We start from the raw sequence: 26828 nt of genomic DNA on the forward strand, positions 1-26828 counted from the left end.
TTTCTAAAAAAATATAGGGATTCTCCTGGCCAGCCAAGGGTCAACTGCACCCACGGAGTCTGATGCTGGGGGTAGAGGGTTGGGGGAGCGAGACGGGAGCAGGAGGTCCCACTGGGTTGTGACATGAACTTCTTCTTGCCAATGCCAGAACTTCACTTCAAGTGAAATTATCCAATTTCTACCTCCAGATAGAAAGTTCTCCTTTATTCTCTCTTTTGCCACAGGAACCAGAATCCTACTAACTCAGCCTCTCTCTCTCTCTCACTCTTAAAGCCGTCCTTAGAAAATGAGGGGGGGTGGGTATCCCCACATGAGGAAACCCGTCTTTTTATGTAAAGCATCCTGTGTGGCACATTGAGGGTTAAATTTCTGTTGCAGAGAAAGAGTATCAAGTGGCTTTCCAGGAAGATATAAGCCCCAGTTTAGAAACTGCCATTTCTGAAAGGTAAGCCCAATGTACATTAGTTTGCACTGCTTTCTAAGAAAGGAATAACTTGCTGCTCCCTGTGGCCGGGGGTTGGTTCGCTTCTCTCTGTCAGTCTGCCTGTCCGTCATGGATACAATGTGTGGATATCAGGGCGAGGACCTTCGGTCACAGTTAATAAAAATCCCGGGAACACGACAGAGATCCCTTTTACTATAGATCCATTTTACAACAGCTCTCCATTTCTTCGGTCACATAAATCAAAAGGCGAGTGTTTATCTTATCATTCGGAGGCATCGCTTCTCCCTCTGGGTCCTAGCCCCTCCCCTCGTGCCAGTTTCCAGCCCCCCAAAGATGCTTTGTGCCAGAAAGTGCAAGTTGCCCGTTCTGGCTTTATTGATTTTCCCTCTTGGTCTCCTCCTGGCTCCCCCCCAAAGCAAGCGAGAGCAGAGCAAATGGCCCGGGTTCTCCCCCAGTGCCTGACTTGCGTTCGCTGGGAGGAGAGCCGCAGAGGGAGCGCGCGTTCGGAGCGGGCTGCTCTCGCTGCGACCACAGGCTGGTTCGCGCAGGCTGTCCTTCTCCTTCAAAACCGTGCATCCCCTCCCCGAAGCAGCAGGCAGTGTGCCTCCATTCAGCCACATTTGGTATGCATGAGCACGGCTGCAGGGAGAGGGGAGGTGGCTTTCTTAAGAAGGTTCCGTGGCTCAGGCAACGCCACTTGACTAGTCTCCCAAGTTCCAGCAAGCCTCTGCCCTGATGGAATTTGCAGGTGTGGAGATGACCATGGGATGCCAAGGCCGTGGGGGACCGTTTGTTTTCTAGGCATTGCTCAGGGTTGCAGTTTTTGGTTCTCCCGGTGGAATTTGGAAGGGGTCATGAATCAGACTGATGCTCCTCGTCCCCTAAACTGGACCATCCGGAAGCTGTGCCACGCGGCCTTTCTCCCATCTGTCAGACTTCTGAAGGTACTGTAACTTGCTGCTTTGAATGGCTCTAATTGTGCTTTTCAGGTCTAAATACCCAACTTCGCACTTGGGCTGGGACACACCTTTTGGGGAGCACAAACGCTTATGGTATCGGCTCCATTGCCTAAGGCTGGAGAGAGGCTCTCAGCGGTCCATCGCCCGCCCCCACCCCATGGTGTCAGGAGGAGAGATGGTCTGAGCCACATTGAGAATGAGAGTATGATGGCAGAGAATGGGCTGCCTGAGTGCTCTCCCCCTTCAGCCCCCCGCCCTAAACATCCCTGAAATAGAATTAATTAACTTCTTCGGGAGGGTGGGAACCATAGTGGGAGTGAAATCTCTTACTCCTGGGTGTTTGGCTCTTCCTTGTGGTTTTTTATCCCCACCCCGCTCCCTGGGGAAGCCCTTCGACCCACTTTCCCTTTAAATGGAACCTGAGAGAACAAAGGATTCTCCTCACTATTTTAAAAGCCCCGTGTCCTTAGGTGGTCGCTCAGGTAAAGACAAAGAATGAATCTCATCAGTGGGTGACTTCTTAGGCGTCCTTGTTTTTAGAAAGGTGTGATAATTTTCGTCTCCTCCGTGAAGCCCTAGTGGGAAAGTGTTGTTAAATATATGTTGAACGTAATCCTTGAGCTTCTGCTCTGAGTTACACAAAAGAATGGGACTACACCTGGGCTCAGAATTGTCACCTTGTGTTTGCAGCACTCCTCTCTCTGGAGGCTGGTATGTTAAAGATCCGGGAAAAGTCCCCACAACTGCGTAATAATTCATCTTCATCATCTGCCACATAGGGAAGAAAAATCCCACGAAATTTAAAAGGTGCAGAAAACAAGTATTTTTCCCTAGAGGAGAGAATGTACTAACACTTATTTGGGAAAAGTAGGTGTCTCTGGAAGTCCCACATCCACGTGAAGTTAAAAAGGCAAAGTTCCTTATTCTCTTTTCCATATTAATATGATACCGTGATGTAATGACCACTGGATATTGAGCGTAATTGACCACAACAGAGGATTAAGGAATTAGTCCTAAATAAATGACACTTGCAGCATTTTTTTTCTTTTTCCTTTTTTTTTTTTCTTTCTTCTTTGTTAAGGCTGTGGTTTGGTTGGGTCAAGTTAGATATGGACAGTTAGTTCTGTGCAGCTAAGCAGCTCACAAGGGAGCATTACCCACGGTCCGAGTTTTCTTTATCCTGTCCAGCAAAAACCCCATGTTAACTTTGACAAAGGCTGCCCCATGTCCTGTTCAAAGCCCCACCATAATGTTGTCATGGCGATGGTTTGCCTCCCTAAGAGAGTATTGAGGAGGAAAAGCCAATTTGGGAATAAGGAGTGGGAGAGAAGCGTCCTTGGGTGTAAGTGTTTTTGCTGTATAGGAACAACATGTGTGATAGGGCATGAGAGAGAATGAGGCCAGGAAAGGAAACAAATGAATATAATTTTTCCTTCAGAATCACTGTTGAATCAAGGGTCTGGGGCAAAAGATGTCTTGGCAAATCCAACAAGGACTGAGAAAATTGACTCTAGCAATCCCATGTGCAATGAGAAACATTTTTCACTTGAAGTCATTCATTGGCCCTACCCCCCACCCCCCAATAATGCTTTTTAACTTACATAATGACCTTCTTAACAGGCATGTGCAAAATAGCACTCTCAATATATTATTCATTAATACTCTAGTTTTTTTTTTTAATGGAAAACTTTATTCATCATTCCATAGTGACAAAACCAGCAGAGAAGTATGTATTTGAGGTAGATTACTTATTTTGAGAACAGCTGTTGTCTTTTTTAATGGAAACCACTGTTGATGCTCTCTACCAGCAGGCATTGTCAATGTTATACCAATACTGTGATTGGTGTACAGTTGGCTCCTACCATGCTTTTTTAACATGGTACTTTATAACAATTCATCTAATAAAGTGTACTGATGAGTGTCCTTCTGAGTCTCTCAATACATGAAAGACAGGATGTGTGTTACTAGAGAAGTTCCTTTCCAAATGACATCTGTATTTTTGAAAGATCGTACCTATCCTAGGAAACTTCAGATAGTGAACATATTTCAAACTCTTTAAAAAAAGAAAGTGACACCAGATTCTTCCAGCAATACTTAAAAAGAAAGGAAAGCTACTTTGGTTTATTCAGTTTTATATCACCAACGTTCTGGATATGGATTTCATATAATTTGGCCTCCTTTGGATTGCTGCTGTCTTACCTGCTTTGCTAGTCCCTATGTATCCTTGCCCTGCTTTCGTATTTCCATTTATATATAAATTAGAAGTTCCTGAGTAATCCTTTGCATCTTTTGGTCTGTGTTCTTCCTGGTTTAGTTTATAAATTAAATATTTAGTAACTGTGATTCTTCACAGTTCTTTCTCATTCCCCTCCCTCCTTTGCCAGTCTCCTCTTCTCCCTCCCCCACACCACTGCCACCATGGTGATTTAGTGGATGCCTTCTCTGGGCATCCGAGAGTCTATGAAATCACAAGCTAACAAACCCATTTCTCCTATTCAACAGGTAATTTTTGGTCCCCTTCCAAGCATTTTTCTGATGTCATATGTTTTTTTCCAGTGCTCTGACTTGTTGTCAGTAACACCGCAGAGGATGTGACGGTAATGGTCGGATTTAGCTAACCTCGGATCACTCACCATTTCTCACAGACTGGGCTCAAGCCACCTTCCCTCCCTGCCCTCTCCTTGAGAATGTATATGTTCCTTTGCTAACTTACTTCAGTACCATGTTAATATTTAGAAATGGCTTTATAATCCTATTTTCCCTATTTCCTAATAGAAACAGGATACAAAGGAATTAGAAGGGGAAGGCTGGCATCTGAAGCATGAATTAAACTCAATGAATGAATGTTGGAATATACTTATTATTCCTTCTGAAAACATCTCATTTGTTGCTTTGTCCATCTCAGAGCAAATTTTGAACATGCCAACCAACTCACATTTTGAATTTGAGATTGCACTTGGAAATAACATTTGAAAATGAATTTTTGGACAGGCTCGTGGTGATGATAGCCAAAAGACAGAGGCTGTTTTCAAACGGATACATTTCAAATGGGACCCTGTCCAGACTATTTCTCTTCAGTTGTCTTTTGCTTCATTCTTGTGTTTTAAGATATCATCTTGCTAATCACAAGAAGTCAAGTTAATTTCAGTGACAGAACGTTAGCATATTTCATATTCATTATTAGGTCTGCCTCTGCTTTTGTTTTATTTGGGAGATTTTTATTTTGGTGACTTAACGATGAATTTGGAGATTAATTTTAGGGCAGAGAGCTTTGTATTGATGTCTCAGTGGACTTATTGAAGAGAAGGCTTCTGAAAATGGATTGCTCTAGGGGAAAGGGAAGCTCTATACTTTGAACAGATTTTAGATACAAACATTTAAGTCAGTTTGTCCTTCAAGACCAAGACCAAGACCTATCATTTTAGGATATTCAGAGTTTTATACTGAGAAGGAATCTGCTTTCGTACTTAGAGCAATGTCAAAATAGATTAAAGAAATTATATTCTGCAGGGTTAGACCTAAACATTGGATCCTAAATGTGTTTTGTTTCTAACCACCTGTGTTACCTTGGGTAACTTACTTAAACTCTTGGTAACTTAGTGCCCTCTTCTTTATTTTATTTTTTTTAAATTTTTTATTTTTTATAAACATATATTTTTATCCCCAGGGGTACAGGTCTGTGAATCACCAGGTTTACACACTTCACAGCACTCACCAAAGCACAAACCCTCCCCAATGTCCATAATCCCACCCCCTTCTCCCAAACCCCCTCCCCCCAGCAACCCTCAGATTGTTTTGTGAGATTAAGAGTCATTGGGAGGGAGTGCCCTCTTCTTTAAAATGAATGGTTAGGTCTTGACTTGGATCCAGTGCTAAAATTCCACGTGGTCAAGGCCACCATCTTCTGTGGGTATGAAAGCACATACTCTCTTAGTTCGTCTGGATTGGATATTCAAATAGAAGAGAACTAGAACATTCAGCAGCTCTTAAAATCATAGAGGGCTCTAGCTGCTAAGCTAAGATGTTTGATCATTATCCTGAAAATGATGGAGTACCCCAAAGGGACGTTAGCAGACTTCCAGATTGAGGCATTAAATACATTGTTCCGGCTAGACTGTCGGGAATGGATAGAAGATGGTAGGATCAAAAGCTTGGAGGTCAAGTTGGAGACCCAGACAGTTGATGAGGAGGTGGGCTAAGGCAGTAGGAATGGAGGTAACATAAACAGGGCTTAACACTTGATTCATTGTGGCGAAGGGAGGAATTGAGGCTAAGTTCTGAGTTTTGATCTTTGGTTAGATCTTTGGTTGATCATTGGTTAGAGGTCCCCCATCTGAGAAGAGTCTTGAGAAGGGAGGACAGACCTTCTCATTTTGTGGTTCCTCTTTGTTGAGTTAGAAAGGGGATGTCAGTTCTTCTAGTGGGATTGAGAAAAAAAATAACCCCATGTCATTGAGGAGTATGAGCCCCAGTCACTGCTTGATCACAGAACACTTTAGGATGAATAATATGTAATCAGGAATATCTCTTCTAATATATTTTTTTAGATTGTATGCATAATAAACTGCTAATTTTTTGGAATCCAGTCAAAAGGCTCACGTTTTTCTCTCTTCTCCTTTCTTTCATAGTATTAGCCAAAGGATTAATGAAAGTGAACTGGGTCACAAAAAGGAAGTAATTGAGAGTAGTGATCAAGGTAGTCTACCAGGTGAACATAAATTCTGCTGAGGTTTTCTACATCTATAATTCCTTGTAAGAGTAACCAGTGTCCATCATGCTGTCCCTGAATCATAGTGAGATCCTTACAACAAGATGAATTGAGTCTGTCTTCTGTAGTTGATACCAGGCATTCTGGAAATTGACTTCCCTTTGATGGTCTCGAACTTGTAGGAAACAATTAGATTGAGATTTCTTTTTTTTTTTTTCTTAAATTTCTTTTTTAAGATGTTATTTATTTATTTATTTATTTGACAGACAGACATCACAAGTAGGCAGAGGGGCAGGCAGTGAGGAGGAAGCAGACTCCCTGCCAAGCAGAGAGCTCGATCCCAGGACCCTGAGATCATGACCTGAGCTGAAGGCAGAGGCGCCACCCAGGTGCCCAGGTGCCACCCAGGTGCCCCTAGACTGAGATTCATTTCAATGTGTGTTTTAAATTTAACACTTCCAAGGTCTCCTTTTCACATCTAAAATCCCGAATTTTTACATGGCACATAGAGGAATCTCAGTAAACCAGACTGTTTTTGCTTAGCCAGAACGAGGCACTCCTGAGCCACCTCCTCGTGAGCAGCGGTTAAATATCCAGCACAGGACAGAAAACACACACCTGTTCTATCTAGACATGTCGGTGAGCCGTGGCGAGCAAGGTCAGGGAGTGTCTGAGGGGCCGTTCCACTAAGTAAGTGCCTTCAAGATGAGACACTTGCAGAATCAACTGCTTTTAGGCCAACACAGTGGGTTGCCAGGGAAAATGTGAAGGGCTACTAATAAAGAAACTTCGGGCTTTTCATCTCGGCAAGCCAGCCTCATATTCCCTTTAAGAAAATGAGAGAGAGAAGAGAAAAAAAAGAAAAGAAAAATGTGCTCAACTGAAACCCGGGAGAGAGAGAGAGAATCTGTCTGGTGTGTTTCAGATGGTGGCTTGATTCCGGCTGCCGAGCACTCACCATGTGACTTGCCTTCTTTGTGAAATGTTCCTCGGGCAGCCTGACGGAAATTCCTGAGGCAACCAGAAACCCTCCTTGTCTCTCTGGAGAGCTCTGTCTTCTGGGGCCGTCTCCCACAGCAAAAAAGGCTGAACGTTGTGGTCGCTGGGGAAAGAGGGAGAATGTGGCTGGGGGTCTGAGTCCGGGGCCCCCTGGCTCCGCGATGACTTGTGGAGTCCCAGGCAAGCTCTGTCCCCAGGGAGAGGGCTCTGCCTTGCTGTAGACCGGACTTCCGGCTGCTCAGGCGAGCACTGCCTCTCCAAGTGGATTTTCCCTCATCTTGTTGGTGTAACCTCAGCTGCAGGCGGCTAGATCGGACCCTTCCTTCCTCTCTATTGCTGACAGGGAAAGGAGTTTGACAGCTCTGGCTGACAAATTAAAAAAAAAAGTATTCAGTAAGTGTTTATTGAAGAGTAAAGAAACAGTGCTAGTGTGTGGAATCCTGGGGATGCTTAGGAATCCCCCGGAGAGCTGGGGAGCAAATGCCCAAGTCCACCCCCAAATTAGTAGGTAGGTGGTGGGCCTGGGAATTTGCATTTTAACAAGCTCTTCAGTGATTCTGATGGGAACAGCTCTTAGAAGGACCATGCAAGGAGAAAAGCCGACACAGATTCAGCTCAGCTGGAGGGAAACTAGATTAAATGCCCTTTCCTATGCTGGCATCTGGGCAGAACAGATTTTGTGATAGTCAACAGTGAGAGCAAAAGGTTTTACGTAAACAGTTCCCAGGTTTTCAGAATTTAATCATGAGCAGTCATTTATAGATAAAGAAGCAAATTGAGTTCAGCTGCCCTGTTTTGATGGGTAGATGACAAAACAGTCTGGAGGAAAGGTTGTCCCTCTTTTTCGGTTTCGTTTATTTGTGTATTTCTCCGTTTTTGTCTCAAGTTGTTCTCAGTCACAGGACATCGGATTTCAGATGTTTCCGTTCTCTGGAATTCACCCGGAGCTTTGTGAACCGGAGCTCCCAGAGACGGTGTGTATGGTGAGAATTCTGCAGTGTCTTGTCTAGGCCCCCTTTATCTTTCCCCTGTGCCCTTCGGATGGCAGAGGTCATTCAAGTGCATGTTCCTTTGATTCCAGTGGGATGTGGTTGTACCAAGTGAGTCGTGGCCTGTTCACTTGGGGGCCAAGGCCAAAGCGGCCATGGCCAATGTCTACAGTGGTAGAGTTGCTCCCCACTCGCCCCACCCACTCTACCCTACAGCCTTCAAAAACCAAGGACAGAGGAGAATCTGGACTGGAACTGGGAGGGGAGGAAGAGAACATTCGGGGCTTTCATTTGGAAAAACCCTTTCAAAGTTAAAATTAATTTTATACTTGAAATTTTTCTTAAAATAATTCCCAATATTAATTCTTAAAGAAGGAAAGCTGAGCTGAACAAATTTTTCTTGGCCCTCAAGCATAGGGGAAAGATACACTAATGTAACGGCTGTGATGAGTGGGGGCAGACCTAACAAAATCTCTAGGAGAGGGATATTGCATTTTTCTGTTTATCACGCATAATTTATTTTTAAAAACATTTGGAAATGCACCAACCAGGGGCTGCCCTCTACCTCCATTTTCAGAGGCACATGCATAGTAATTGCAGATTTGGGATAGAACTGATAATTTTTACTTCTTCTCCTCCAAATAATTAAAGATTTTTCGAGAGTGGATGGATGGATGACTAGGAGGGAAGGAAGGCAGGAGTGATTCTATTTATAAATCTGTTAACAGCAACACCTTCTATGTTCAATTGCCTTGGAAGAAGATGTATCCACCAAATGAACCCTTGAAGCGTTTCTCCAAGTGTGGTCCAAGACTCCCGGTTACAGAATCCATTTCTTGGGATTCCACCCAAACCAACTAAGATCAACACCGGGAAGGACCTTGAGCATTCGCATTTTAACAAGCAAGGCAGATGAACCGTATGCATTGTAATATTTCGAAGCTCTGTCTTCTGAAGTGTGACACTTAAGTAAAGAGACATGGACTCATTAAAATCATGCCTCTGGTAGGACCACACCTCAGTATCTGATTTTCATGGTTAGAAATTGAGCACACAGTCTCTCTAAGTGTATATAGGCCCGTAATGTTTCCATATCTTAAAAGTCCCCACATTCCTAGAGCATTGGATGACTTTCACAATTGTTTCTTTTTTTTTTTTTTAAAGATTTTATTTATTTATTTGACAGAGATCACAAGCAGGCAGAGAGGCAGAGAGAGAGAGGAGAGAAGAGGTAGCAGGCTCCCCACTGAGCAGAGAGCCCCATGTGGGGCTCGATCCCAGGACCCTGAGATCATGACCTGAGCTTAAGGTGGAGGCTTAACCCACTGAGCCACCCAGGCTCCCCTAAGGGATCATGGAGGGAGCTAGTTTGGGTATTATAAATGTACAGTAGGTAAGTGGTATCCTGTAATAAAAGAAAAGATGAGGAGGGGCACCTGGTTGGCTCAGTAGGTTAGGCGTCTGACTCTTGATTTCTGCTCAGGTCATGATTTCACAGTTGTGGGATCGAGCCCTGCTTTGGACTCTGCACTCAGTGGGCAGTCAGTATTTGAGGATTCTCTCTCTCTTCCTCGACACCCCCCCCCCCCCCCCGCTCTCTTTTGCTTTCTCTCTAAAAGAAATCTTTTTTAGAAAAATAAAGCATGACCTATCAACCTCTGTTTACGTGAAGAAACAACATACTTACATGGTTTCAGCTGCAGCAGACTTTAATAAGTCTAACATTTGCTCTAATCGTTCAGCCATTGCTGAATTAATTGTGACTCCTTTATATCTGCTGCTTCTCCTTCTGTCTCCCGTTTACCGTCACCCATTCCCCAGGTTGTCTGAACTGCAAAACCTGGGTTTGTGCCTTTTCCTTTGTTGGCTCTCATCCCTGCCATTACCAGCCGATTCGTTCTGCCAGGTTTCCTCATAAATATGTCTCTGCTCTACTCCTTCTGTCTATCCATAGCTCCCAAGATTAGTCTCTTATTCTTGGATCCAAAATACTGTAGTTGTCTACTTCAAATTGATCCTTCCCACAGTCACCAGAGTGGTCCACTTGCAATGCAAGTAAGAGTAGGATGTTGCCATATTTGACATTCTTCAGTGGTTCCCTTTCTCATGTAGACTAAAATCTAAGACCCTTCTTGTGGTACGAAGCATCCTCATTGACCAGTCCTTTGCCTACTTCTTGACCTTTATATTTTGTCTTTCCTTCCTCAAACCTCGACATTCCTTCTAGCTGGGCTTTTTGCACACGCTCTTTCTACTACCTGGGAAGTCTGAGTCACGCCTCCTACCCAACTCCTGCCCATATTTGAAGACAGAACTCAGGTGAGCTGGATGAATTTAGGAAAAATTCTCCTGAATCCCAAAAACCAGATTAGGCTCTACTTGTATGCATGTCCCTAAAAATCAGTGGGCATTTCTATCTTGCTTTTAGTATGTTGTAATATTAGTTCTTTCAACCCATGGGATTCATATTTTAGACAATTTGGTGTGTGCATTTGGCAAAGGGCTGAGAATATTTTGAGTGCTAGGTGAATTACAGTTGACCGGGGAAATGTCCAAGTAGGTAACTATGCTCTTGATGCAGTTCTCTGAAGTTATTACACAAAAGAACCAAATGCTATTACAGGGTCTTGGCATTTTTGTCTAATTAAAGAAAACATTGAGCTTGAGTAGATATACTTCGTGTGTTCCCCAAATTGGATGATTAGTTAAGGAATTGAACCAATAATTAATACTCAGTTAAAGTGATGCAGAATAGAATTACATACTCAAGAGAGAAACTGTAAATAGATAGCACCTGATACCTGCTTTGAAAATACTTGCTGAAAGAGAAAGTGAGAGATTGTAATTACCTCATCTATCAATTATGTTGGACAAAGGACATTCCTTAATTTGTGATGTAAGAGACTTTAACATATTACCTTTAATAATGTTATTGGATGTGAATTAGAGGCAGTGCTGTTCTACATAGTTGTCTTGCTGGGCCATTCTTCATTTTTTTATTTTTTATTTTTTGAGAGAGAACGAGAGCATGAGAGAGTATAATCGAGGGGATAGGGACAAAGGGAGAGAATTTTTTTTTTTAATAAATTAAAAAAAAAATTTTTATAAACATATAATGTATTATTAGCCCCAGGGGTACAGGTCTGTGAATCGCCAGGTTTACACACTTCACAGCACTCACCATAGCACATAACCTCCCCAATGTCCGTAACCCAACCACCCTCTCCCTAGCCCCTCCCCTCAGTTTGTTTTGTGACATTAAGAGTCTCTTTTGGTTTGTCTCCCTCCCGATCCCATCTTGCTTCATTTAATCTTTTCCTACCCCCCCAACCTCCCCCCGCTGCCATTGCATCTCCACTTCCTCATATCAGGGAGATCATATGATAGTTGTCTTTCTCTGATTGACTTATTCTGCTAAGCATAATACCCTGTAGTTCCATCCATGTCGTCGCAAATGGCAAGATTTCATTTCTTTTGATGGCTGCATAGTATTCCATTGTATATATGTACCACATCTTCTTTATCCATTCATCTGTTGATGGACATCTAGGTTCCTTCCATAGTTTGGCTGTTGTGGACATTGCTGCTATAAACATTTGGGTGCACATGCCTCTTCAGATCACTACATTTGTATCTTTAGGGTAAATATCCAGTAGTGCAATTGCTGGGTCGTAAGGTTGCTCTATTTTCAACTTTTTGAGGCACATTCATGCTGTTTTCCAGAGTGGTTGTACCAGCTTGCATTCCCACCAACCATGTAGGAGGGTTCCAAAGGGAGAGAATCTTAAGCAGGCTCCACACTCAGCACAGAGCCCTACACAGGGCTCCGTCTCATGACCCTGAGATCATGACTTGAGCCGAAATCAAGGGTCAGATACTTAATTGACTGAGCCACCTAGATGTCCCTTGCTTTCTTTAAATGTGCCTCTTGTGAGTGTCTAGAGATAACGGTAAGATATAATCCTATTGAAGTATCCTGACATTTCCATTTAAAGGTAAATGTGACTTAGAATTTTTTTTTCTGTTAGCATTAGGTTATTTTTACTATATCAGCTGTTATGGATACAAGTCAAATAGAAGTCTTAGTTTATTAGTCAGTAGTTTACCTGATAAACTACTGGGAAAAAATAGATCAAAGTCAAAATAAATTTTTTAGGAAAGATACCAGAATCATTAGAAAAATTATCCTAGTACTGGTTGGCTAAGATCAATAAAAGAAGTAGCTGGGAAGAAAGTAAAAAAAAAAAAATTGTTTTGCATCATCTCCATGCTTTCCCATCTATTTTCTGGGATAAAGAAATGAATAAAAATATTTAAAAGAATGAACTATTATACAGGCATCTGTAGAACATATTTGCTCTATAGTGCTAGTTCAAGAGTGAATGACATTTAAGCTCTGGAAATTTAAGTTGTAATTGCTGAGTGCTTTGGGCCAGCCTAGTGATTTCCCTTTAAAACAGGGTTCCCCAATGATGATATTACTGCCATTTTGCCCTGAATAAGTCTTCGTTGTAAGGCTTTCTGTCCTGTGCATTGTAGGATATTTAGCAATATGTTTGGATTTATTGACTAGATTCCAGGAGCACCTTCCTCCCACATCCCATTGTGACAATCAAACATGTCTCCATACATTGCCAAATATCCGTCGGGGGACAAAAATCACCCCCAGTTGAGAACCAACGCTGTAAACATTACCTCTTGAAGATGAATATTTTAAGAGCTGGGTAGGTAATTGATTTTACCAGCTTCCCAACAGACACCTTCCAGTGATGGGATGGGGATGCTCAGCTTCAGACACACTTCCTTTTTTATTTTACAAAAGACTGAAATTCAGCTTACATTTGGGAAATTAACTGGTCGAGTTCTATTCACTAAACATAGAAAGACTAAGGAACTCGTTTCTCAATTTTATTGTCAATCATCTCTTGTAAGAAAATTCAGTGGGTCCAATTTGTCTGAAAGTGTTTGAATGTTCCATACATTATTGCTTTGTAATTTAAAAGCAGAGCATATTTTATTTGATTGATGTATCCAGTGAAATATTTAATTTTTATCATCATTTTGTTCTACAATAACTTCTACTTAGAACTATTTAAGAATAATAAGATAGAAAATCCATTTCCATGAACACACGAAAGCGTTTTACTTCAAGGTGAATTTTTTGTATGAAGCTAGTTCATGTGAGCAATCAAAGATTTTAAGATAAATCCAATAATTAGCACAAGGAACCTGTATAATTTAAAGATGAGTAGCATAACATATAGCTATATTATGTATATTATGTACCTAAAACCAGTATAACCTGGTGTGTCAACTATATTCAAATAAAACTAATGCCATAAAGAAACAAAAGTTTAATGACAGCTAATTTTTCAGTCATTAAATTCAGCATGATCAAAAATGGACAGAAAAACTAGATTTTAGCCTTGATTCTGCATTTAAATAATATGCTAGCTGAATTACTGAGAATAAGTATTTTATCTTTCAGGGCTTTAGTTTCCTCATCTGTAAAATGACAAGATTGGATTAGATCATGGTTGGCAAACTTTTTCTATAAAAGACCACATTGTAAATGGCTTTGTAGGTCATACAGTCTCTGTCACAGTTTTTCAACTCTGCCACTGTAGCCTAGAAAGCAGCCATACACAATGCATAAATGGGTGTAGCTATGTTCCAGGACAACTTACTGGGAATACCGTGCAATGGTCTGAATCTTCATATGGTGAAAATTTGCACGTTGAAATCCTGATCCCCAAAGGTGATGATATGAGTAGGTGAGGACTTTGGGAAGTACTTAAGTCTTGAAGGTGGCCCTTATAATGGGATTTGTGACTTGTAAAAGAGGCTTCCTAGCCTTTTCCATCATGTGAGGACACAAGAAGTCTCTGACTTAAAAGAGGGCCCTCACCTGACCATCCTGGCACCCTGATCTTGAACTTTTGCTTCTAGAACTGTGAGCAATGCATTTCTTTTTTTTATAAGCCACCTGCTCTGTTATTTTATTACAGCAGCTTAAGGAGACTAAGACAGACTGACAATTGAATTTCCTATAATTGTGGCAGGGCATAAAACATTATTTTCATTGTTTTCAACTGTTTTTAAATGTAAAACTAGTCCTAGCTCACTGGCTGTAGATAGAGGGCAGTGGTACTTGGGCTGTGGGCTATAGTTTGCCAACTCTGAGATGCTTGTTAAGGTCCTTTACAGCTCTAACATTCTGGGATTGAGTAGGAATGGGAGAAAGTCATTGTATGTCCTTAGTTATTTTAAAATTACCTTAATATCTAAAAGAGCTGAGAGTAAATGGTTCATTAATTATAATAATGTAATGCTTGTTGGGGAGTGGTGTGTGGTGGGCTTGATGTCTCACCATGTAGCTCACATTTAGCAAATGTTTGTAGGGGGTCCTTGTTTTCTAATGCTCTGAGAAAAAGGAACGTTCCAGTCCTACAAAAGATGGTATTTTTCAAGAACTCTATTGAAATGCACAGAGACGGAAAGTGAAATGGTTTTATATTTATTTTTTTTTAAAGAATGTATTTATTTATTTGACAGAGAGATCACAAGTAAGCGGAGAGGCAGGCAGAGAGAGAGAGGGAAGCAGGCTCCCTCCTGAGCAGAGAGCCCGATGCGGGACTCAATCCCAGGATCCTGGGATCATGACCCAAGCCAAAGGCAGTGGCTTAACCCGTTGAGCTACCCAGGAGACCCAGTGAAATGTTTTTAAAATGGAACATTTGTAAAGTTCTTTTCAATTTGCAGAGTACCTTGCTTTACATCAAAGGAGCTGAACTTCACAGCCACCCTGCAAAGCAAGTAAACAATTACTCTCCTTTTTAGCTGAAAAAAAAAAATGTGTGTATATATGTGTGTGTGTGTGTGTGTGTATATGTAGCCCAGATAGGTTAGGCAGCATACTAGCGGCTTTTCTGATCCCCAATTCAGAATTCCGTCGTGTGCACTCCTTTCCATCTTGTGTCTCCCCTCCACTTCTCTCTTTTCATCTGAGGTCCAACTAGACCATCGAGTTTTCTTAGGTACCATGGAGTCTCATTTCCACTCCTCTTGCCCATCTACTCTATGCTTGGGTTTTTCTTTGTAGACCAGCTTTATCCATTACTCCATATTTTACTAACACTTGCCACAGCGTTCTGTACTACGTGATCCTACAGTTGCATTCCTCATGTCTCACCAGTTTGTCTCTCTCCCTCTCCTGTGGAATCTCACTGACCAGGGTTTGGACAGATACCCACCCTTGCCTATGTGGCTCTCGGTAGGGGAATTGAATCACCAGATAAATATGTGGCCACCTAGACCCATTCTTCCCGCGGGTGATGTGGGCCAAAACGGATTCTCTATAGAGTGGATGTAGGCACAAGGCTTAACTAATTCAATTAGTGGCGATCTCCCTAGATACATAGTAGCTTAATGATTCTGGAAGGCACCCAGGCCTGAAACTGCAGTTCATCTCAAACTAAGATTTCACTCTGCAGGTGAAACTCAACAAGTCTGTGCCTTTCCGAATACGTAACAAGAGAAGAGGGACTCCCAGCTCTAGAACCTGATTCTGGAGGGCCATAAACTGTGTTTCTGAGGAGGAGCCTTAATGAACTTAGAAACATAGGAATCTCTCCTTCACTGGAGTACATTGAAGTCCAGAAGAAATGCTTTTAGAGTTCCACTGCAAGATGGCGTGATAGGCTCCTATGTCACCTCAAATTCTGCTGGAGTTCTCCCTTGTTTATGGTTCCATGCCTGCTAAAAGGTCGTGTGGGACTTTTAATGGGTTTTGTCAACTCTTCTGGCTTCGTAAAATGGCAGCATCCCAAATCTATATCCCTGAGAAAAGAAAGCGGAATAACGTGGTTTAGAAGTAGCAATAGGAGGGGCGTCTGGGTGGCTCAGTGGGTTAAAGCCTCTGCCTTCGGCTCGGGTCGTGATCCCTGGGTCCTGGGACGGAGCCCCGTCTCGGGCTCTCTGCTCAGCAGGGAGCCTGCTTCCTCCTCTCTCTCTGCCTGCCTCTCTGCCTATTTGTGATCTCTCTCTGTCAAATAAATAAATATTTTAAAAATAAAGCAATAAGATAGTAAACTGAATATGAGAACAGTCTTAGGATTTTTTTTTAACTAACGACACTTAAAGGAATTCAGTGTAAGAGGGATTAACATTTTAATCGGAGTATTCCTGTTTCTGTGGACATTTTTGAGGTGGAAAGTTGATACATATTGAATGCTGTCAAAATGAGCATTTTGTTTTTAGGTCTACAGCAATTCACATATCAAAACAAGAGTGCAAAATTAGCTTTTCTCCCCCATTTATTCATGCTTACCACATTTATTCCAAAATCATATGTTGCTTTGTGTCAAACTACCAAAGGTATTAGAAATTCAAGGATGAAAAAATACTAGACCCTGATCGAAAGGAGCTAATAATGGAGTTAGGGAGACAGACAAGCAAATTGGAGATGACCCTATGGCTTGGGAGATGTTTTCATAGTGATGAGCCTAGATGAGTGCCACCAAACCGAGCTGGGGAGTTACTAGAGCAAAGCATTGAAGGGATCTCTAAGGGAAGTTGGAATAGAAAGAATATTCCAGAGAAGCAGAGTGGCATATACAAAGGCAAGGAAGCCTCCTAGGGAGTCTAGCACGTGGAGGCACAAAGTATGAAGGGAATGCCGGGACAAGAAGTGGGGCTCCTTGGGGTGGTGGGTGTGGGGTATGGGTACGTTGCTCTGATGTACAGCTCGTACCCCACCAGTCCGCACAGTTGAGGCTGCTCAAGTTGAAATTCAGTGCCACCACCTCCTCACCCACTACCTCAAAGAACTCTGCCCAGAGCACTGCCATCCCCAGCTGTGTAAATGCAGAGGCGAGCCCCGATGAGTTAGTCATTAAATGCAGAGTGGTTCAGCAGCCACGGGATGCTTTCTTAAGAGAGTTACATTGTAGGAGGGACCCTCGCTTTGCTTTTCCTTTGTTTGGCTTTTTTTTTTTTTAAGTTTTTGTTAATTTATTTGACACAGAGAGAGAGAGATCACAAGTAAGCAGAGAGGCAGGCAGAGAGAGAGGGGAGCAGGCTCCCAGCTGAGCAGAGAGCCTGATGATGTGGGGCTCGATCCCAGGACCCTGAGATCATGACCTGAGCCTAAGGTAGAGGCTTAACTCACTGAGCCACCCAGGCACCTGCTTTTCCTTTGTTTTGTTTTGTTTTTGGTGCCTGTGGCAAACTCACTTTCCATATCCAGACACTTTTGCAAACTGCCCCCTCATGGACAAGTGTTTCATTCTGTTGAATACATTCTATTTATTTTTTGAGAAGTTTTTATTTAAGTGTTCTCTACAACCAGTGTGGGGCTCGAACTCTTGACCCGAGATCAAGAGTGGTGTGCTCTTCTGACATAGCCAGCCAGGCACCTCCTGTTACATATATTTTATTTTATTTTGTTTAAGATTTTATTTATTTGACAGAGAGATAGAGAGAGTGCGCAAGTAGGCAGAGAGGCAGGCAGGGAGAGAGGAGGAAGCAGCCTCCCTGCTGAGCAGAGAGCCTGATGTGGGGTTGATCCCAGGACTCTGGGATCATGACCTTAGCAGAAGGAGATGCTTAACCAACTGAGCCACCCAAGTGCCCCCTGTTATGTATATTTTAAAATGTCTTCCTCCAGAGTGATCGAATGGCCTTAGGAGAATTCTAGTCAAGAGGAGCTCTGGCATGGAACGCTTTCTCTTGTTCCCGACGGCTCTGGAATATTAGGCAGAGGGAGTGAGGAGCTTACTCTGCCCTTGTTCATGGTGCTGCGTCTCTGGGGAGAAGGAGTGAACGTGCATTCGCAGCTGTCCTCGCACAGCAAACACATGACCTTTAGACTCAAAACTCTCCAACTTCAAACTGGGCTTCTCTGGCATGGATGTGTTTCCCCATCCTGTGAAATGTCTAACGGGTGAACTACTCAAACCAACTGTTGAACGTCATCGAGAAAAGTTAGTTAAATCGAGGTAAACGTACTCACCGTAAAATTAATGACTTTTACCTCTAACCTCAGTCATTTTTTATAAATGAAGTCACTTAGGTGACCACCATCCCCATCGCAACATGTCAGTTTCCATTATCCTCCCACGTTCCCTGGTGCCCTTCCCAGTTAATTCCACGGCACCCGTGACCTGAGGTAACCGTGGTCAGGCTTTATCATTTCGTTACTCTCTGGCCTGATTAGGAACTTCTGAGTAAGTGGAACCAGACAGTATGTATTCTTGTGTCCGGGTTCTTCTGTTCTGCGTAAGGCTTTTGAGATTCATCCATTTCGTTTCATCTCATTTTGTGTAAGGGCACGTTGTATGACTCTAGCATAACTCATTTGTCCTCTTTCCTGTTTCTGGACATTTGGTTTATTTCTCGTGTTGTGCTCCTACAAATAAAGGTGTTGTGAACATTTCTGTGAACATATGCACTCATGGGTCTCGTTTAGGAATGGGATTACTGGCTTGTAGGGGAGGCATATGGTCGTAGAGTTCTGTGCTCCTTTTAATGTAGCATATGAGAGTTTTCAAAACTGCTGCATATTCTCGCCAAAACATTGTCTTAATTTTTAAATTTTAGCCCTTCTGATGGGTGTATAGTTTTATCTTTATTATAATTTTCATTTTTCCAGTAAGTAATGTGATATTAAATATCAGTATTTTTTTTTTTTTTAACTAGAACAGTAGCCAAAAAAAGTGGGTAAAGTTGAAAGGGAAAGAAAATGAACTTTATCCAGGGCTAGAAACTCTATCAGGGCTAGAAACTAAGACATAATTTATACTATGTCATGTCATCTTTAATAATGAGGTGTTATGTCCAGTTTTCAGATGAATTTGTGACAAAGAGACATTACATAAGATAGGGATAGTAATATTACCTTGCAATGTATTTGGGAGAAATGAGTTATACTCATTTGTACATATTATGGTTGTTGTTTGTTTTTTTTTTTTTTTTTTTAATGTAAAGAACTGAGTATAGTACCTGCCACGTGAGAAGCACTCAATGTGTTTTTGCTGTTTGGAAATATAATACTATAAATTTTAAGGATTTTTTTTTCTTTCACTTTTGGGAGAAGAGAGAGCAAGAGCAGGGAGAGAGGCAAAGGCAGAGGGAAAAGCAGGTTCCCTGCTGAGCAGGGAGCCAACATGGGGCTCATCCCAGGACCCCAGGACCATGACTTGAGCCAGAGGCAGATATTTAACCAACTGAGGCACCCTGGCACTCCTACTACAAATTTTAAATAAAAACAGATTGCTTGGGGAGCCTGGGAGGCTCAGTTGGTTAAGTGACTGCCTTCAGCTCAGGTCATGATCCTGTTATCCCAGGATCGAGTCCAGAATCTGTCTTCCTGCTCAGCGGGTAGTCTGCACCTCCCTCTGACCCTTCCCCTTGTTATGCTCTCTCTCTCTCATTGTCTCTTTCTCAAATAAATAAAATCTTTAAAAAATAAAAACAACAAGTTAGCTTTGTGGCTTGGGAAGATCGGGATGTGACAGGCTATGACTTTAACCAAGCTGAAGTTAACATGAAGACCTTTTATAAAATGTTGGCTGTACCACTAGGGATGTGTCCATATTAGTGATAATGGTTGCCCTTGAAGAGTTGCCAAATGGGTCTGATTGTGCTCAGCTATGGTTACTCCATGGACCCTGTTTTAGGTGGAGAGTGTCCACATTTCAGAAAGAGATCATAGCCTGTTGTTAATTGAGTGATGAATTCGCCGACTCCACCAAACTTTTCAGATGCCTTCTATGCCTAAGAGACACTGGGTGATGGGGGTGCCTGGGTGGCTCAGTGGTTAAGCCTCTGCCTTTGGCTCAGGTCATGATCTCAGGGTCCTGGGATCTCGGGCTCTCTGCTCAGCAGGGAGCCTGCTTCCTCCTCTCTCTGCCTGCCTCTCTGCCTACTTGTGATCTCTTGTCTGTCAAATAAATAAATTAAATTTAAAAAAAAAGATATACCGGGTGATGGCAATACACACTTGTACAGTGAGTATGTCTAGCCTTCACAGATTTGAAGAGAAGAAAAGGCTATCTTTCTGGGTGTGTTCTATCTCCCCAACCTCACATGTAGTTCCTTAATTAATTATACTTATACCACCTAGGGGTGGACTTTTCAAGAGGTCTCCATGGTTAGCTAGATCTTTTGTGTTTGGGCCATGGGATAGTTTCTTTTGTTTGTATTTGTAGTTTTTTCTTTTTTTAAATGCCCCCTTGTTCGTAAATTTTGAAGATCACAGGGACACAAATTTCTGTGTCAGTATTTCATAATTTTTTTTCACCACTCGCTACTGAAATCTCAGACCTTATCTGACAGACTTCTCAAATACATAGTCCTTCTTAGATTTCAGCAGGTGGATAGATCACTTTTCATAGGATACTCAAATAATAAGAGAGAAGATACTTGTCACTTTATTCTAAGATTCCTATTCTACCTTTTCTTTTAATAATTCTCATTTTATAATAAAACTTAATAGAAGTATTTACCTTCGTTACAATCAGGATTCAATGGAAAAAATAGTACTAGTGTTTGAGAAAACTTCAAACAGTGCAGTTTAATGTATGATTTAAGGGATAGGTATTTTAAAATGATTAAAGCTGTTATCTTTTTTACCTATTTACATAAGTACGTATTTACTGGCTTTCTTATTTTAAAGAGGATTTGACTTCTGTGACTAATTAAAAAATTTATTTTTACTCTGCCTCTAGAATTTTATTAAAATATTGGTAAGGGGTAAAATATATACTAGTTAATCAGGGGCAAAAGAAAGTATATGTGTTGGGCTTGGACCTAGAAATCCACTTAATTCAATAAACATTTTTGAGCATTTTCCATGTTCTAAGCTTCATGCTGGGCATTAGCTGTACCAAAGATGAAAATGTCATAATTTATATATTCTAGAATCTGACCAACTGAGGGGAAAAATGGACATAAGCAGTGAATTATAATGCTTTCTAATAAAACATACCATAAAAATATTCTAGCTAGCAGAGTGTACAAAATAATTTTGCCTGAGGGAGAAGACATTGTAGAGTGGGTTATGTTGGGGTTATATAAATCTTAAAAGAGGGGCGCCTGGGTGGCTCAGTGGGTTAAGCCACTGCCTTCGGCTCAGGTCATGATCTCAGAGTCCTGGGATTGAGCCCCGCATCGGGCTCTCTGCTCAGTGGGGGGCCTGCTTCCTTCTCTCTCTCTGCCTGCCTCTCTGCCTACTTGTGATCTCTGTCTGTCAAATAAATAAATAAAATCTTAAAAAAAAAATAAATCTTAAAAGATGATTAGCCAAGGAGGGAATGAACATGCCAGATGGACATAGGAGTATTTGCAAAAGCATCGTGGTGTGAATGGGCATGCCGTGTTGGGTGACTTGAAGTTGATCGGTGTAGCTGGGTAGTGTAGACTCTAGGGGAGTGTAGGCAATGGGACAGGAGCTAGGACAGGAAGTGAGAAGGGCTTCATGTGCTATGCTCAGTAATTTGGATTTTACATCTGAAATTTTTTCTAAAATGTTCTTAGGGGAAAACATTTTCCCCTAATATTTGACAAATAATTATAGAACTCTGTGTGGCAGAATCTGAGCTGGGCACTGAGAACACGGTGAATAAAAATTCACTCCCATCTCCCAGGATCTTAAGTGGAGATAGACCAACATAGAAACAATGGGAGTTGATTCAAGGATGGGTGGCTCTTTGTACATCATGGGAAGGAAGATGGAAGAATGAGGGACAGGCTTTGTTTTCTTTTCCGGTAAAGGAGTCCATCGCACTCACTACAAGATGAAAACGTTCATGTTTTGAATCAAAAACTTAATGTGTCTGTAATGTCATTTCTGATTTTGCTTCGGTGTGGAAGAGATGATTGAAATGTGTTTGAAAAGAATAATTTGTGCTAAAACTCTTGTTTGACCCATCTGGTGTTCAAAGGACACACACATCCCTCTAAAGAGGAAAGCTGGAACAGAGTCTTGATCTAATTGCTTTTTCCAAACAGCCCAGAAAACTTGTTGGACTTTGCAGACCCATCCCAGTTTTGTTATCAATAATACAAAAGATGGATGCTTAAATGTAGCTTCCTCACAAGGGAAATGCTGCCACGAGAGCCAATGACCTAAATTGTCTTTGAGCATCAAACTCTCCAAAGTGAAGAGAACACATCTGCCCTTTGAATATTAAACTAGTCACTAAACTGGGTCAGAAGGCTCACAAAGAACGCATTTACAGCACTCTTCCCTCTTCCTCTCAGGAAGAGATGTCTCGGGTGTTCATTACCTTGAAGAAACTCATACAAATGAATGCAAATTGCATCCGATGGAGGAGGTTTTTGCAGCATTCATCTTTGACAGCATAGCTCTCTGCCAATTTTTTGATTTCCTTAACTGAGTTTGCGTGAGTTCCCTCGATATTACTCATCCCACCTTAGCTACGGTCCCTCTCTCTGTCTTCTAGTCTGTCCTCAATGACACAAACACGTACAAGCCAGCCCTCCCGTCAGTCGTGAGAAACGTTCAGCCACTGGTTGAGACTATTTCTGCAGATTCTGTTCTATTAGCTTCCTTGAAGTGAGGACTGAGGAAAGACCCTTGGTTTGAGTGATTTTGGAGACTCAAGGGTGACTCCATGAGGAGCTGTGGTAGGGCGCTCGTGGGACACAAACACGACCATGTCTAGAGCAGAGATCGTAACGCCTACATTGAAGTCACAGATGCTTGTGTGTTTCCTGGGGGGATGGAGGAAGCAGAGGGCGAGGCCCTGGGTGTCCTCTGAGCAGTAGCAGAGAGGAGGACACAGGGAAGCTGGGCTTCAGATGGGAACATGGCCCCGGGTGAAAGGTATATTTCACTTTTCAACATGTGAGGTTGGAAGCCAAAAGGGAAAAGGGGATTTAAATTTGAAGCCTGATTTAAGAAGACAAAATGAGTCAGCATCAGAGGCCGAGTTTTTCTTGGAGAGGAGAAATCTAATGGTGGGCACATAATATTTGTTAAATAAGCAAGTGTGTGAGGCATGACCATTCATCTTCTAAGACAGAAGGAAGAGGAGTTAAAAGTGCAATGGTTTTGATGGAGAAGGAGAGGAGTTTGGAGACTCTTAAGCTTTAGTCCTCCAAGGTAATTGTGGTAAAGATTTAGGAAATGATGGCCGTGTGCCAGGCAGCATGTTGTGTACTTTACGTATGTTGTCTCATTTAATCCTTGCCATACACCAGCAGGGTGGGGGGCGGAGTTAGTATTCTGGTCATTTCTAGTTTGGGGAACTAGGCTCAGAGAACACTTGGAACTGAGCTAGGATTTAACTTAGAGTCAGTGCTTCCAGAGGCCATCACTTTCTGAAAGCAAGGGGATAAGGCTGGGAGCTTGAGCCTCCTTCTCATTTTCCAATGGTTTCCTCAATATTTATGCGTCTGTTGCTTTGCGGATTGTATATTCCCTGAAGGTAAAGACATCGACTTGGTGTCTCTGATTCTTTCTCAGTGGCTCACAAGATGCCTGGCTTGAGGCAGTCAGTCAGGTATTTGTTAACGGATCTTTTAATCAAAGGGATTCAAGTTAGGGAGATGGAAATTAAGAATTGAAAGTCAGAAATAATTTTTATAAAATATCATGACAGAGAAATATAGCAGTCCCTTGAAGTGTGGCCAGTAAGATCTGAGGTCCTGCTATGTCAAGTAAAACTTCTAAAATAAAGTTGTATTTAATTTCTTCTGGTATTGAAAATAATGGGAGCAACTATAGCCTACCGTCCAGCACATAACAGGGTCAGTAATCACCCCCAAGGATGCAGAATACCATAAGCATTATAAATGCCCTACTCATACTCATATAAATACTCATTATAAATGCCCGACTCATACTCATATAAATACTCGACTCATCTCGAGTCACTGGAAACTCTGGACAAACTGATTTCTGTAAACCTGAGTTTCCTCATCTGTAAAGGAAATAATACCTCCTTCAATTGTTACAAAGATCAAATAAGCTAACACACTTAAAGCACTTAAGGCTTTATGCACAGTAAATGGTCAGTCAGTATTAACTCTTCTTTGATGCTGTATGAATGAGAGGGAGCTTGGGGTCCTAACACAAACATAGCATGGAGCCGGTGGAGGCTGTGTTGTATCTTCCATCCTGGCATGCAGAGAGCTGGCACAGGGGGCTTGTTGAAGCCATTTGGGGAAAGACTGTATCTCCGGGCACAGTCACATGTGAGCTTCGGTCATTAAAAAGGCCCTTCACTGATTGGGGTGGGGGGGTGGGGGGGCATGCAGTATGCAGACTTGTGCCCATCCTGTGCGTTTCAGGAGACGGGGATTATAAATGAAATATAGTGGGGAGATGGGGTGCCTTTTGTTCTAGAGTGCCTGAGATGTTGGAAGCACGAGACAATGTTAGTTCGTGTTTGGTGTGCTGCTGTGATGCCCGTGGAGTGGAAACTGAGCTCTCCTTCCCCCTTGCCTGAGCAGCCCAGCATGGCCCCGCCAATAGCACCAGGCTCACAGCCCTGGGAGAGGAGGAAGTAGGGGTGCCTGGGGATGCATGGCATCACTTGTGAGGTTTCACTGGCCGCCGACTCTCCAGGGGACTCAAAGATATCTCTGGGAAAGAGAAGAATGAGCAATCCTTTGGTTGGTGTTAGAGGTAGAGAGCTGTGCTACTCTTCTATCTACACATTTACAACTTCCATCCTCATGTGGTTGAGGAAACTGAAACTACATGGAATTCTAGAGCTGAGAAGAACCTAACAGCTTATTTGGTCCACGATAGCCCTTAACTGGCGATCCAGAAAGTCTGAGTGATATTCTGAAGATCGCCTGTATTAAGAATCTGCTTAACAAAGTTTGGGGAAAGGCGGGTGGTAGGGGGCATCTGCCAGTGCATTTTCCCGTGAGCAACCAGCATTAGGAGGAGTGCGGCTGGCTTGAAGAGGGTGTGAACGTGGTTGCATTAAACCAGAAAACACCAGCATGAGCAGCCAGGCAGCCCAGCTTGGTTTGTTTCCCAGGGTCACTAGCTAACTGATGATGTGCAAACAGACTTGCTTCACTCCGACACACTAAATCAATTAATGTTTGGTCCTGCTAGCTTCCCACTGAGAAGCATTGACTTCTTTACTTTTAGTTGTTGCTTTTGCAACTTTTGGGTTTGACATTGTGTTAGTCGAGTGAGGACACCTGACATGGTCCATGGTCCTGCTGCAGAGGCTATTCGGAGACAAGTAAACCTATGACACATGTTCCAGTGTTGACTCTCTTCGTTATGCAGTGCAGTTCCTGGCATACCCTGGATCCGAGAGGCCATGCTGGCGTTGGCAGAGTTTTTGCATCCTCTTTCCTTCCTCTCTACAGCAGGACCCTCACGAGAGTCCTGGACGGTGTTAGGAGGTTTCCTGTCTGCATCTTTCCCTTCCCCTCCCGTACCTCTACCCGCACACCGTCTGTGACCCTGGGCAGCTGCTAGTTACATCCAAAGCGCCCCTTGGCCCCAACATCTATCAAAAATAGTTCGTCTGTTGGCGATGTCTTTCAAAGCCATAATCACCTGTTTTGTCATCTATGATATTGGGATAATCATTTCCCTTCTATGTGGCACTGCCGGGCACTTGGACTTCTGTTGACAGCTATTTTTAAGCCCTAAAATGTGGAGGCCTGGGAACCTGAGTAATGGGAAATATGTTGTTCCTTTGGGGTGTATATTTGGTTTCTGGAGAAATTCAATGGTACCCATAAGAATAAGGAGACTTGAAAGTGTCAGAAAGTTCACCGGGGTGAGTTGTAAGTTCAGAAGACTTCAGAAGAATGCAGGAACTAAAAGAAACCCCATGCATTCACATGTAAATATATTCTGTCTGCATAAATTAAGTGTAAATACTACGTAGGCATGGAAGTTAAACATGTCTTACCTTAAACTACATATATATGTGTGTATGTGTGTATGAGAGTGTATATGTGTACATGAAATGTTGACCGGGGGCGCCTGGGTGACTCACTGAGTTAAGCGTCTGCCTTTGGCGTAGGTCCTGATCCCAGGGGCCTGGGATGGAGTTCCTTAGCGTGGACCCTGCTTCTCCCTCTCCCTCTCCCTCTGCCACACCCATTGCTTGTGCTCTCTTGCTCTCTGTGTCAAATAAATATAACCTTTAAAAAAAATGTTGGCCACATATATATGTATATGTATCTGAAAGCGTTAATATTACTATGGGAAACTATTAGACAGTATATATGTTCTATGTATTTTGAGTGTTTTCAAAGTTTTTCAGGGAGCATGGAGCCTTTTTATAAAAAGGATATAATAAACATTATAAAGCCAATTATAAAGCTTAGGTCTTTTCGACAACAAGCCATAAAAGCTGCCCAAGTCAGGAAGGACACAGAAATTGCTAATGTTACCTGGTGGGCTCTGGCCAAATAGGTCACAGGAATTGGTAACCCCTCACCCCTACCAAAGCCGTAGCTACTTGGAGGCACAATTATATTGGCGATCAATGGAGTGACTGCCGTAGTTTCATCAAAGAGATCATTCTAGCAACTGTTCTGGCAACAGGAGTCTGATCATGTTTGAATTCTATATCCATATTTTCTTTCCAGTCGTTCCAGATGGTGTCTTCCACTTGTTCACAAAATTCAGAAACCTTAATTCGGACCACCAGCTGATCTGAAAGTGAACATTTAAATATGAAGGATTATTTGTGTATAGATAATGATCGCAGCTCTCC

The 26828-nt window shown here is 42.4% G+C and overlaps 1 protein-coding gene across 11 annotated transcripts in view; it reads left to right on the forward strand.

The window, feature by feature from the left end:
• Positions 1-868: 868 nt before the first annotated feature.
• TRPM3 (transient receptor potential cation channel subfamily M member 3) overlaps positions 869-26828 on the forward strand; it is a 487173-nt gene continuing 461213 nt past the window's right edge. For 6 of the 11 annotated variants that reach the window (XM_059411873.1, XM_059411875.1, XM_059411876.1 and 3 more), the window contains exon 1: positions 870-1389. In XM_059411873.1, coding sequence (XP_059267856.1) covers positions 1213-1389 — 177 coding nt within the window. In that variant the 5' untranslated portion in view covers positions 870-1212. Of the gene's footprint in view, positions 1390-26828 lie in introns of all 11 variants that reach the window. The other 5 variants (XM_059411872.1, XM_059411874.1, XM_059411882.1 and 2 more) reach the window with 4 other exon arrangements.

This window comes from Mustela nigripes, chromosome 9 (genome assembly GCF_022355385.1).
Source record: "Mustela nigripes isolate SB6536 chromosome 9, MUSNIG.SB6536, whole genome shotgun sequence".
Classification (NCBI taxonomy): Eukaryota; Metazoa; Chordata; class Mammalia; order Carnivora; family Mustelidae; genus Mustela; species Mustela nigripes.